General features: G+C 32.8%; 1 protein-coding gene across 1 annotated transcript; it reads right to left on the bottom strand.

Annotated features, from left to right (window-relative positions):
* Positions 1 to 935: 935 nt before the first annotated feature.
* LOC114307499 (fatty acid amide hydrolase) lies at positions 936 to 10845 on the bottom strand. The gene is made up of 20 exons (XM_082890057.1): positions 10325 to 10845; positions 9379 to 9488; positions 7557 to 7617; positions 7046 to 7230; positions 6696 to 6825; positions 6078 to 6155; positions 5815 to 5962; positions 5566 to 5678; positions 4589 to 4664; positions 4407 to 4478; positions 4249 to 4300; positions 3611 to 3682; positions 3352 to 3432; positions 3003 to 3106; positions 2815 to 2907; positions 2145 to 2213; positions 1826 to 1890; positions 1577 to 1638; positions 1360 to 1455; positions 936 to 1234 (listed from the first exon to the last, which is right to left on the bottom strand). Exons 1-20 carry the CDS (start codon positions 10422 to 10424, stop codon positions 1178 to 1180), a joined length of 1824 nt encoding a protein of 607 aa, XP_082746183.1. The 5' UTR covers positions 10425 to 10845; the 3' UTR covers positions 936 to 1177.
* Positions 10846 to 13211: the final 2366 nt, after the last annotated feature.

The following is a 13211-nucleotide window of genomic DNA, read 5'->3' as shown; positions in this document are numbered from 1 at the left end:
TCCCTGCACAGTTATTGCATGCAGCATCAATTTATATGAAAAATTGGGAGAATTAGTGAAAAAGTCTCATCCCATGCACTTGTTAATCATTCTATGACTTTTTTTTTGTCAATTTTTAAGGTCCTATCGTACAAATTACTTGGAAGCTCAAGTCGCTTTTCTCAAAATTTTGTTACCCTTATTTATACAAGCACATAGATTTTAATGAAGAAGTTTGTGTACTTAGGCGTTGCTAATGTAGAAACTTTCTTGTTTTTATAAGTTTAAACATTATATTTCATAATTTTCAAGTATATGTTCATTTTTTATAAAATCTTTATCCTTTTAACCTACTTGATGAGATCTATAACACAAGATTGCAATTGACTATGAAATTGTGTAAAATCCAATCCTTGATTTTTTTTTTTTTTTTTAAAATCCAAATGTGTGAAATTTCGCACTTTGTTAATTTGGTTTTTATAAGTGTGAAATTTTACAGTTTCTAGACTCAAAAGAGTTTGAAATTTTACTTTCTACATTTAGTGTCAATTTTCTCACTTTTACAAAATTTCAAACTTCTAAAATTGAGTAGTTCCTAAGTTTAGGCAATGCTAAAATATTTATTGAAAGTGTGAAATTTCAAACTTTCCAAACCGTGAAATCACTGATAAAACAATTACTGAAAGTAAAAAACTTTCTAAGACAAATGTAATATGATCATGTGACTATGATTGTCCGAGCAACATGATTTTTTGCATGAATCATCTGCTTGAAAGGCCTATAAGATGGACAATTCAGATCATTAAAGTAAATCTCTTGGTGGGCCTAACAACACAATTTAATTGTCCCATCCCAGTTTGTTTCCCTTTCATAGCGAAACTGTTGCCTATATCACTTTATTGAAGGTGAAGAATGTATAATTTTGCTCTAGCCAAGAATTCAATAATGCCATCAAATGAAATAAGAATCCAATCCTGATAATTACCACATATCAACTGGTTTTGTACACAAGGAACATATAATAAGCATCGCATATCTATTTGAACAAAGGTGATGAAAACTATCACATATATCAACTGTTTCTGTACTAAAGGAACAAATATAAGAAGCATTGCATATCTATTTGAACAAGGTGATACACTTCTTAGAAATCATAGAAGTTCGGAACAATATATCTGGTGTGTTGTCATTTGTGCAATCAATCCTTTTTGAGCAGATCATAGAAAACCTGTGGTTTTTTTGAGTCCGAGATGGCCTGAAACAATGACAACCGACATATAGACAGTTTCAAACCCAATGGGCATATAGCTGTTTGTGTTTGGCTACATGAATATAATGCAACAGCATTTTTCAACATTCAGAAGTACAGTAGTGGCATACCTGCATTGCGAACGCTATGTGGATCAGCGTAGCTTCGGACCATGGCTTCCCAATAAATTGAAGGCCTATAGGCAAGCCAACTTTGTCGTATCCAATCTACCAAGAACAAGAACTATTTAGGTTAACAAATATGGTGGAGTCACATAGATTGATGTAATTGTTCTTTCCAATTACACTTCATTGGATGTAAATCAGTGTAGGACTACAAAAATCTTACAGGTATGGTTACTGCTGGCAATCCCAAGAAATTTCCTGATATCTGATACCGAACAAGTGCAGCTGAAAATAACAAAAGAATGTTAATGGTTGTAAATGTGGGCCTTTAAACACTAATGAAAGGTATGAGTGAGATAGACAAGAAAAATTTTCTGGTTATTTATACCATTTATGTAAATGTGGGCCTTTAAACACTAATGAAAGGTATGAGTGAGATAGACTAAAAAAAAAAAAATCTAGTTATTTATACCTCCATTTATGTAGTCAAGTTCCCCAGTTTTCAAAGCATCATCGAATATTGGGTAGGCAGTCACACTGTCAAGAGTAACAAAGTCACCTTAATCTATTACTAAAAGGTGACAGAAAACTGAATAATGATAATAATAATACTAAGTCATTCTTTTGCTTTTAAGTATCATAGAATTGGCTCGAAACTAAAACATGTTCTTGGTCTGTGAATACGAATACCTAGTTCCCTCTTTTCAAAAAAAGAAAAAGAAATAGTATGAGAATCTAGGCTGCTCTAAATAAATAAAGCAGGCATAATTCAACGTAGTGGGAGAGAGTACCCTGTCGTTGGTGTAACAATAACATCTGCCATGGCAAATATTTTCTTATGAAACTGCATCTGTCGGTTCCTGAGGATATCAAAACCAAATATGAATTAAAATAAAACTGGTACCACAAAATATTGTCACCAACCCTTTTTTTTGGGAGGAAATTAGCAATAAATTAGTACTCAAATCATCATTTATTTTTGGTCAGTTATATTATGTTTTCTTCATGATTGCTATCAGAAATACAAAGAGAAAATGAAGTAAAACCATTGCCTAAACTCCTGATTCTTGTAATTATATTGTAAATCATATAAGAGGCTAGAGATTCTATAAGAGTGTGTGTTGTATATGATTCCAATCTGTTAGATCCAATAACTTCAAGAGGAAGACTAAATTATGACTTTGAATCAAATTGTGGGTTTGTGGTTTCCTTAAGAGCCACTTTCATGGGCTCCTGCACTATGTATTACTTGGAAGAACTAAACATCTGTGCTAGCAACCTGAGAATTAAACATAAAGCTGCAACTATCTTTTGATTTCATTGGGATTCTAGGGATAGGAGATCCTCAATGAAAGCTGGATTAACATTACTAGGATAAGATAAAGAGAATTATAACATAAAAAATAACAACATTTCTTAGTATATGTTGCTATCAATAAAGTACACTGATCTGTACAGTACCTAATTTTCTGGGCATTCAAATACTCCCTGCTGCTGAAAGAACCATAAACAGAGAGTGCTACTCTTGCATCCAACCCTATTTCTGCCACATTCCTATTTCAAAAAGAGGCAATGGTGTCAAATACTAGAATTCTCATTTTCTTGTTAAAAAAGATAATTAACATGATGCTGTAGTGGGAAAGACATACATGTTTTCAAGATGACAAGCAATTGAATTGCTACACTCCGATCCAATTGTTGAATAATGTGCCAGGCGCATCACCTCTATCTCTGGTATGGTCACGTCCATGGTCTTACAGACAAGAAGCCCTCAACTCAGAAATTAGTCATCACAGACAAGTAGAACGACAAGGTGAAGCAAATTCTTTATTTATTTATTTATTATTTTTAAAATTGCATTCAATTCATGTTTTTTATTTATTTAGGTTAGAGGAAAAATAAAATTTCACACCAACGGCATATACTAAATGCATAAAACATTATGAATAAAGATCCAGTAAGTTTGAACTAATAAAAGCAGCAATGGATTGAAAATACCTCCCATCCATAATGCTTGTGAAGCTGGTCCAGAGCATGGGAACAACAGACTCTGATGTCGTCGGTGCAATCATTAAACCACTGTTTGGTCCAAAGAAGATACCAGTTATATGCATAAGCTTGATAAAGCCAAAATTGTACAAGAGGAATTGGCAAATAATTTTAACCAATATCTATGTTAGAACAGAGTTTAAAAAAAAAAAAAAAAAAAAAAAAAATTCACTAATGAAATTATAAATTTGAGTGACAGATTACGAACCTCCCCATATTTAGCCATCTTGATGTTAGATATACAGTTTGGTGTCTTCAGGAGTGGGAAATTAATTTTTTTCTTGTAAATAAAAAAAGAAAAAAGAAAAAGAGAATCAGTAAATAGTAGTATAATAATGTCCATATGTTAGCAACTGAGAAGAGACAGCCCAAGGCAATAAAGAAATAAGCATAGATAGCATCACTTCACACAGGTAGAAGGGAAAACAAATAAATTTTAGTAATGTAAACAGAAAAAATTTTGATACAATTATAAAAATGGACAATTTCACTGAAGCAGTGTAGTTGGTCAACCTTAAGATCCTTATGTCATTGGTTTCAATTAAAAGAAATACCAGAAATAATTGCAAAATCTAAAAGAAAGCAAAATATGAAAGTAAAATAAACGAAAGAGAAGCAATCAAAAGCAAACTGCCTTGTAACAACATTTGGAGGTGAGAAAAGAAAAAACAAATTTCTAATTTGGAAATTTAAACTATTAATAAAATCTGTGTGAATAAAAAACAGAAGTAAAAAACTAAATTAATTACAAGGTCATGAAAGCAGCAATAGCTGCCTGGAAATCCAGCAATTCCCAGTTCTAACAATAACAACTAAAAATTCCATGTAATGTTAAGTAATATATACCACTGCATGTGTGGGTTGGCATGATGGAAATTGACCACTGATAGCTGCATAACTGGAAAGAGTGTACTGAAATTAGTTCACAAAATCCACAAGAGATGCCTAGGTAACTGGATTGAATTTAGAAAATAAAGATAACATTTAAATAAAGGAACACCGACGTAATAAATGCATCTTCAACTGTGCCTGCTAGGATACCGACCATCCCAACTGTCCAGTTCAGAGGAATAACACTGAGAAAATTACAAACAAAACTTCAAGATTTTGGCCCAAAGTGCTATCCAGTATCATAAAATATCCAGGCAATACTGGAAAGTAAAGCGACACATAAATGAGATCGTACCCAGAATGGGGCACACGTCCAAAAGTTGGCTTCAGACCAACAACACCACAAAGAGCAGCAGGCATTCTCACAGATCCTAATCAAAAAATGAATAAGGAAACAACTTTTGTTACTTATAGGTCACAAAAGTTTACACAGTTGTTCATGATCAGCCAAGCTTCAAACTCATCAATGAATTAATTCATAACCTCACAAAGGAAAAGGAAATCTGTGCAGTGCAGCAGACATCATATGGCTGGCGTAAGATTAGTTAGTTTAACTGAAGTTGAGGTTTAGAAGATAAGAATGACCATAAAGCACATATGTCAAACAACTGAATGGGCTGGGCGGATCAGAGTTAATCAACTAATATTTTCTACTGAAGGTAAGATGATTTTGTTGAAACCCCCTTAATTGTAACATGTAATTCACACTTAGATGATCTTTACACTCATGGCACTTTTTTTCTTTTTCTTTTCATTTTTTCAAAATTATGGATCATAACGTAGATAATTATCACTTTAGTTCTACTTATTTTATGATACAGTAATGAAGTTTTTAGTTCAGCTGGAAGCTATCTGATTGGCTAAAGTTTCCTGTGACATCTCATCCCTATATCATTCAAATCATGAAATGAGTTCAGTCACCTTCAGTCCAAAATCTACAACATATGTATATGTTTCTATGAATTTGTGTGTATATGAAGGTATGAAGAAGAGTAACAAGCTTTTATATGAAGATCAGGCAACACTATTGTAGAAAATACATGTTCAGAGATAACTTGCACTCCTCCAGCAATATGCCATTGTGAATTTGTAGAACTTTCTTTGGTAACATTTAACAGCTGAAGATAACAAGTCAAGTGATCTAAATCCATTTATAGAACTGTGTTGTGGTAAAAGAATAATCAGTAATCGATTAGTGAAATAAACATGTGGAATTCAAGAGAAAAAAGAAAAAGAAAAAAAGAAAAAAGAAGAAGATAAAAACTGGTTTACCTCCCCCATCAACACCTAGGGCAACAGGGCACAACCCTGCAGAAACCACAGCTGCAGATCCACTAGAAGAACCCCCAGAGACCTTGTTGGGATCGTATGGATTTCTAGGTACCCTACAACGGCCATAAACAGGCTGTCAACGACTAAGGATATCATTAAGGTAGGCAAACGAAACTATTTTAATTTTGATTAAAAATAACAATAATATGTTTCATATAATTGAGCTGGAAATGAGGAAGAATGTTATACCCATAATGAGGATTGATACCACTGGTTCCAGCCCCGAGCTCATGCATATTTGTCTTCCCAACAAGTATGGCACCACATAATCTCAGGCGCTTAACACAGCATGCATCATCTGCACAATGTCTTACCTTTTGCAACCACTTTGTACCCCCTAAAAGAACTATTTAGTCAGCTAGCTGATGCTATGGACTTATAAATTAGTTGTAATGAAGAGGATGAGTCTAACTCAATTGCTGCTGATAAGAAACTTAAAAAGAAAGAATTACCTGTAGTTGGATAGGGCATACAATCTATTTCGTCTTTGATTGCGATTGGGACTCCATCTAGAGGTGATAATGGTTCTCCTGGACAAGTTCATATTGAGGATTGAAAAGTTTGTAATGAAAAACTAAGGAAACTGTACCATTGCAAAGATGTATCTGAAGGGAAAAAAAATAGAAAACAAAATGAAGTTGCTTCTTCTTATCTGTAGGCAATATCGCTAACTACATTTGTTCATGTGCTAGCTTCACCGTGCTCTTTATTGTGTGGAATTTCAAAATAGGCAATTACCAATACAGAAAGTATTAAAATCAGTTCACCATGGATTAGTTGCTCACAAAGTTGGTTAAACAGTTTAACTAAAGGTAGATTGAACAAAGAGCACACTGTTAATAAAAGTAAATAAATAAATAAAACAAAAACAAAAAAAAAACCAGACAAATAAAGAAGGATGAAAGAACTGACGGCAGGAGAGCTAATTATGAGAAACATACCAAAAACAATATAAAACCACAGGTATGCTGCAAAATGTTCATCAGGAAAATAAAATAATCTGGAACCAAATTCTTTTTCCTTATTTTGATTAGACATCAAGTCAGAAGTTAGACCTTACAAACAAGTACCTTGTTTGTACCGCTGAGTTGACTCAGTAGCTTGCCTTAATATGTCTCCAACATTATAATCAATAAAGAATGACATGTGCAATGCAGGTTCAGACGATTCATGGACAGCAGCTATAAATCGCTCCGCCACCTGTCCATAAGATTAATCAAGCCCCTTAACAGTTATAGAACAACACTTTAGATTAATAAATCAGTTAATATAAACGGGCATGTAGCTATAACGTGCAGGTTAAAAGGAGTCATAACAAAATTTGGGAATCAATTCCAAACATGGTACTTCAATGTGAATCATACAAGATGCATTTGGAAGTTTCAGCTGAATTATTCAAATTAGCAGAGAAATGACATACCATGAGAGGAGTAATCTCTCCTGAAATGTAAGCTCTTGAATAATCCAATACTGTCCAGCGATGGAAACTAAGCTCCGAATTTTCTTGTATACTTTCTGAGCATTGTATGCATTCCATGGCCTTCTGAATTTTGTCAGATGGAGAGAGATCATCCTCTACTAATTTGACTTCTTGTTCTTTAAGGCCTGCAATGACAAAGTATAAATTACATATATATGTGAAAAGTGCACATTCTTGAAGCACCAACTGCTTTGAACATTTTCAATTTCATTGAAACATCAACCTACAATGAAGTGACAAATGAGAAAATATAGCCATAGCAGGATCTGGGTAACGAGCAGACTAATGTAACAAACAAATTCCAACAACATCAACGCTAAGTGCCCTAACATCACTAACATTGTGCATGCAATTTATGAAGTATTTTTATCATGTGATAAAGAGATGTGTTGAATTAAAAGCAATTGGTGGAAATAGTGGAACATATTAATAGTTAAATATGAAACCTGACCTTCATAAGGGTGTGAAGGAACAAATACAGGTGACTCTTCCAACTCTGCATATGAAACAAGCTGCAAAAGTTGAAGAACAAATTATGAGTATTGCAACAAAATTTTGAACATCTTAAAAAGAGTTTGACAAGGAGCCCACATTTTGAAAAGTATTTTCCGCTGTAACAAAATGATATTTTCTTATCTTTTCATGCATATACAACAGGATTTCACCTTTATGTATGCATATATAAATTAAAATAAGTTGACAAGAATCATACTAGATTGTTTGGGATGCCCTAAATAAGTACACTTTTTGACTTTTTGGACTAAAAAGTTGAGGAAAAAAATATGGTTGTTTGGGTTAACTTTTTGACTTTTTATGAAAAAATGTGTATTAAAAAATTGTATAAATTAGTGTGTAGGGAAAAATTAGGATTAAGAGTTGTGCAGCCGTACTTTTTGACTTTTGGTGAATAGTGATAACTTTTTAACTTTTTGAGTAACTTTTTGGCTTTTTGACTTTTTGGGCACATGCCAAACTTGGCCTAATATATGAACTACCTACCTAATTTAGTGAATAAAGTTGTAGTTATGACATAAAAACAAGTGTACCCTGAAGATGGGGTCAAGGATATATGTTTTATTTCATATATGTTGGGAGACCATTTAAAATTTAGGTCAAAAAATGCGCCCTGGTCAAAAGATGCAGTCAAGCATGCATCTTGTGGTAGCACCCAAGCCACCAAGTTGGACATCATTGGTTATGAGATTATTACCTTACATCAGAATACTCTATTTTATAACCACAAATAGATCATAAGAGTCTTTTATTTAAATAATGCAGGTCTCCTTTTATTTCACAACTTCAAGAGTCTTGCTATCCTCAAGTTATGAATATAGTTTTAAGATAATACTTCCACTTGATGTATAATTAATTCAATTCGAGTTTATTGGCTTTCACAGTCACTTGTAAATATGAATACTGCTTTAAGATAACACTTTCCTTTGATGTGTCTTTTCAATTTCTACACAGGGCAAGCCAACAAGGTTGCTTTAACACACACAAGATACATACAAGAAAATTTTCATCTTATATTTATTATATATATCGCCTTGTCCTGTTTATGACAGCCATTTTCCCCTCACATTTATTATCAGAAGTTACTCATGGAAAAAAGAATAGACACTAAGGTTGTGTTTGGCCATTGCTTTTTTAATAACTTTTTTTGTCTTTAGTATTTGTTTATTCAAAAAAAAAATTCAATTTTGGATCCTATTAGACTAGATGGAATTGAAAATCTTAAAAAAATAAAATGAAAAAAGTCTATTGAAGATGACAAAGCTTACAAAGTTGACTATTTTTGTTTTTTGCCTTTAGTAATATTTTTATAGATGTTTTCAATTTTTTCCCTTCTAAGATCATTTTAGACTAGATTTTTGACACAATTTTTTTTTAAAAAAAATCACTAAAGACAAAAAGGTCCCAAAAAAAGAAAAAAGTGTCTTTTTTAGCTGCTGCACACCCTGTATTTCCCTTTAACCATGCTACAATTAATATATCCTTATCTACTTAAAACAGATTGTGTTCTTTTATTCAATTGCTTCTGTTACTTGAGAAAAAAAATTTCACTTAGAAGAAAATAGAAAAATTGCTATCAGGTGAAATAAACAGATAAAGTAAAGAAAAATAAAAACAAAAACAAATAAGATAGAGATCATAAATTAATACAAATTTACGCTCACACCTAATGAATTAGGTTGCAAGAAAAATAAAAATAAAAATAAAAACAAAAACAAGTAAGATAGAGATCATAAATTAATACAAATTTATGCTCATACCTTGTGAATTAGGTTGTTTCTCTTCAACATGTACAACAAAATACCCCCGAAAATCCGCGACTCGAGGAACCATACAAAAATTTTAACCAGCAATCCAGCCATGCGAGGAGCTAACAAAAAAAACATAAGAATTCATGATTTTGTAGACTTGTAGCGCTAATCCACAATACATAAATAACTCCAAATTATTGAATTCCAGATTTAACTGTAAATCTTAAAGTGAGCACGAGTGAGGAGAGAAAATGTAAATTGAGTTCTGAATTAACCATAAACATGAAATCCAAATTATATCCTACTGACACTTGAATTTATTCAAATCTGTTCCTCATGAATATCAGTTGAATTAATTTCAAATTTTTACTTAAAACCATTAAAATTTACAAGAAACTTTTCCGTTAGAACCAGGAATTATGTCCATTTAAATTCTCAGAATTTAATAAAAATAAAATTATGCAAATTTTTAAACAGCAATGGACTTTACTGACAAAAAGAGATTGAATCCAAATATAAACATCAGTATGTGATTCACGTAAACAATACAGTTCAACAAGAAAGTGATCAAAATTTCAAGAATAGAGGTTTTTGAGAAGGGGAATGGCTTATCTCCAGTTGGAGAACTTTCACCTGGACCAGACATTTGATGAGGTTTCTTACTAGTAAGAATCATTAAACGGAAGACACTTACTCAAGAATCTTTGAAAAAAATTTAACTGGCCCATGTTTTCATAGACTCTTATCAGTAAGAAACCTCTGTTTAATGATTTTTACCGGTAAAAAGTCCAGTTGAATTCAAAAGCCAAATCCTTTGAGAAGAACCAATACGAAAAAGCCACCAAAATTCAAAATGTAATCAATCTCTCCTTGGCAATTAATATCGAAGAAGTGATTCAAAATTCAAATATATTCAAAATGAATACAACGATATTCAGAATTCAGAATTGCGAACCTTTGACGTTAGCACGGAGATAAAACTCATCGCTGTGAGGACCGAGATCGACATCGTCGACAGGCTTGTAGACTACGCCTTTGGCCTTGAAAATGCCCATAATTGTGATTGTGAGAGCCAAATTGCTATCACAAAAACAGAGTAAAGATGTGTCTCTACACAACAGCTGTTATATGAATGAAGCAGCGACTGTGTACAGAGACAAAGTAGAAAGCTTGAAGACGACATATACATTTGTGCGTATATATATATACACAGAGAGAGAGAGAGAGAGATTAGGAGAGAGAAAGTAATAGGAAGGCGGAGAAGGCAAGAAAAGTTGAGAATTAATTGGAAGATGCTGCTGAGTGTATCTCTAACTGTAAATTGATAAATGAGGCTGGTGAGAAAACTAGGGAGATAGGGTATGGAGTGATCGGTCGAGTCGTTTTCGAGAGAGAGAGAGAGAGGGAATGGCTTCGACATAACCGAAGACTTGGGTAATCGTGTTTTCCCGGGAATCTGTTTTCTATAACTTTCTCGAGAAAATGCCGATAACGGTTTGGTTTTTGTACCGGAACAGTTACGATTCGTTTTAGTAATTAATTTATTATTATTTAAATTTTTTATTGAGTAAATTGTAAATACCCCTTATAATTTTGAAAATTATATTTTGTTCCTTTAAATTACTAATCGCACAATAAATGATTCATTTCATTAATAAATTATTAAGTTAATTAATGATGTTAAAAATATTTTTTAATTATAATTATATTATTATATAGAAAAATAATTAGGAATTTAATTTTTTTTGTTAATTTTATTAAATAAAAATTATAAAAAATAATATTTATAATTTTTAAAATTATAAAAAATAATTCGTATTTTAAATATTTTTTTTTATTTTTTATTTTTTATTTTTTGGAACAATGTTAATAATTAGAGTTTAAATTTTCAACCACGCCCAACCATGCTATTAAAAGGTTGGTGGGACAGTGCTACAAAAAGGAGATCAGTGCCCGACAATTCTTGAATTGGAGATAAATATTATAAAAAATGATTTATTATTCGGAATTTTTTTTTATATAAAAATATATTATGAATTATGTATTAATGGTTGTAGTGGGCAAACTTGTCTCACTAATTAATTGAGAGATTAATTTGAGTCACACCATTTTAAATTCATAAAAATAACAAATGTGTAAATTATATTAATCTCCTTTGAGATTTGAAAAAATATAATAAGTCTCACAGTTTTGATATAATTATATTAATTTTTCTTTTAATAAGGTTAAAGATACAAATAATATGAAGACACAAAAATACATAAAGTAACATATACATTTCAATATAAAAAAGATTATAATTTTATTTTTTCATTCATACGACTAATAAATTTTTAATAAAAATAAGAAACTTTATGGGAGCTTAGTACAATTATACCAAACATGTGGAGTTTACTATATTTTTTTCAAATCTTAGGAGAGATCAATGTAATTTACCTATATCAAATCATTAGTGTCGTCCAACTGATAGTTACCGGCCAAAAGGCACTCTAATACAAAAGTTAGATGATGTTTGATAAATAACTAAGACCAAACAAATAAAAGCAGTGCTAAATGCATAAAATTTTGATGGACAAAATGCACAAAAACCCTTACATGATAGTATAGCTTACACATATGAGACTCACCTTCATGTGAGAGTTTCTATGCATTCTGTGCACCAAAATTTTGTCCAAATAATGTTTCTCAACAAATAAATTTATTGCTTCAAAGTATACCTCTTCCTTTCGATGTTATTTCTATTTATAACACAAGGTTCAATGAATTTTTTCATACACTTTGAAAGTGTATGCCCAATACATATAATGTGATTGATCCAAATCAATGGATTACATATCTAAAAAGCATATCGATCCCATCCAAAAATGTGAGTTCCACAAAATCGGTCTTTTCTTTTCCCATTAAGTTATCCAAAACTTTGGGTGGCCGAGAACCTGCATTGATGACACATGATATGATAAATCAAATATATATGTTATAAAAACGTAATAGTGATAATACACAAATAGAAAATTTGTACAGAAAATTCATAAAATTTGAGGTGTTAAAAGTCTGTTCATTCATTTTAAATCCAAGAGCTCATTACAGTAGCTTATAGTTTTTAAAATTCTATAATCACATCATTCTTAGAAGACTTCTTTGTATGATGATATGTTTTAGATTTATGGGTTGTGTAATGAGATCAAATGAAAATTTTGAAATTTGAAAGAGGTATAAATACAAAATGAGTATAAGGAATATGAATGAAGTTCTTATTTTGCCAAAAAATTGAAAATGAGTGTAAGGAGATAATAAGTATAAATAAAATTTTTCCAAAAATAGCTAAATTTGGATTTGGTTGGACCAAAGTGCCCTTATTGCCTTTTCTGCTCCTATTCCTTCTCTGACTTCCTCTTCCTTCTACAATTTCACCATCTTGCCACCCCCATTAGAATTTGGATCCTCGGCCGCCCTTTTGGGCGGCAGTTCCCAGCAGCCCCCCCAAAACGACGTCGTTTTGGGGGGTTTTTCGTTTTGTTTTTTTTTTTTCCGCAGAACCAGAGCAGAGCAGAGGGGAGGGGAGGGGAGGGGAGGGGAGCTCGCCGGAGGGGAGGGGAGGGGAGGGGAGGGGAGCTCACCGAAGGGGAGGGGTCCGGATTCGCCGTCGCAGGTCGTCGAGCTCGCCGTCGCAGGTCGTCGAGCTCGTCAGCCGTCCGATCGTCGCCCGATCTGCCGTCGCCTCCGCGTCCGGCCCGCCTCCGCCTCCTCCTCCTCCTCCCCCGGTGATTTAGGCCCCCTCCAGTCCGGTGCTCCCTCTTCTTCTCCCTTCCTCTCTCTCCTTCCCCTCCCCTCCCTCTCTCTCT

This window comes from Camellia sinensis, chromosome 1 (assembly GCF_055761805.1).
Source record: "Camellia sinensis isolate YWXY chromosome 1, ASM5576180v1, whole genome shotgun sequence".
NCBI classification, from domain to species: domain Eukaryota; kingdom Viridiplantae; phylum Streptophyta; class Magnoliopsida; order Ericales; family Theaceae; genus Camellia; species Camellia sinensis.
This window is presented reverse-complemented; position numbering and strand designations above follow the sequence as displayed.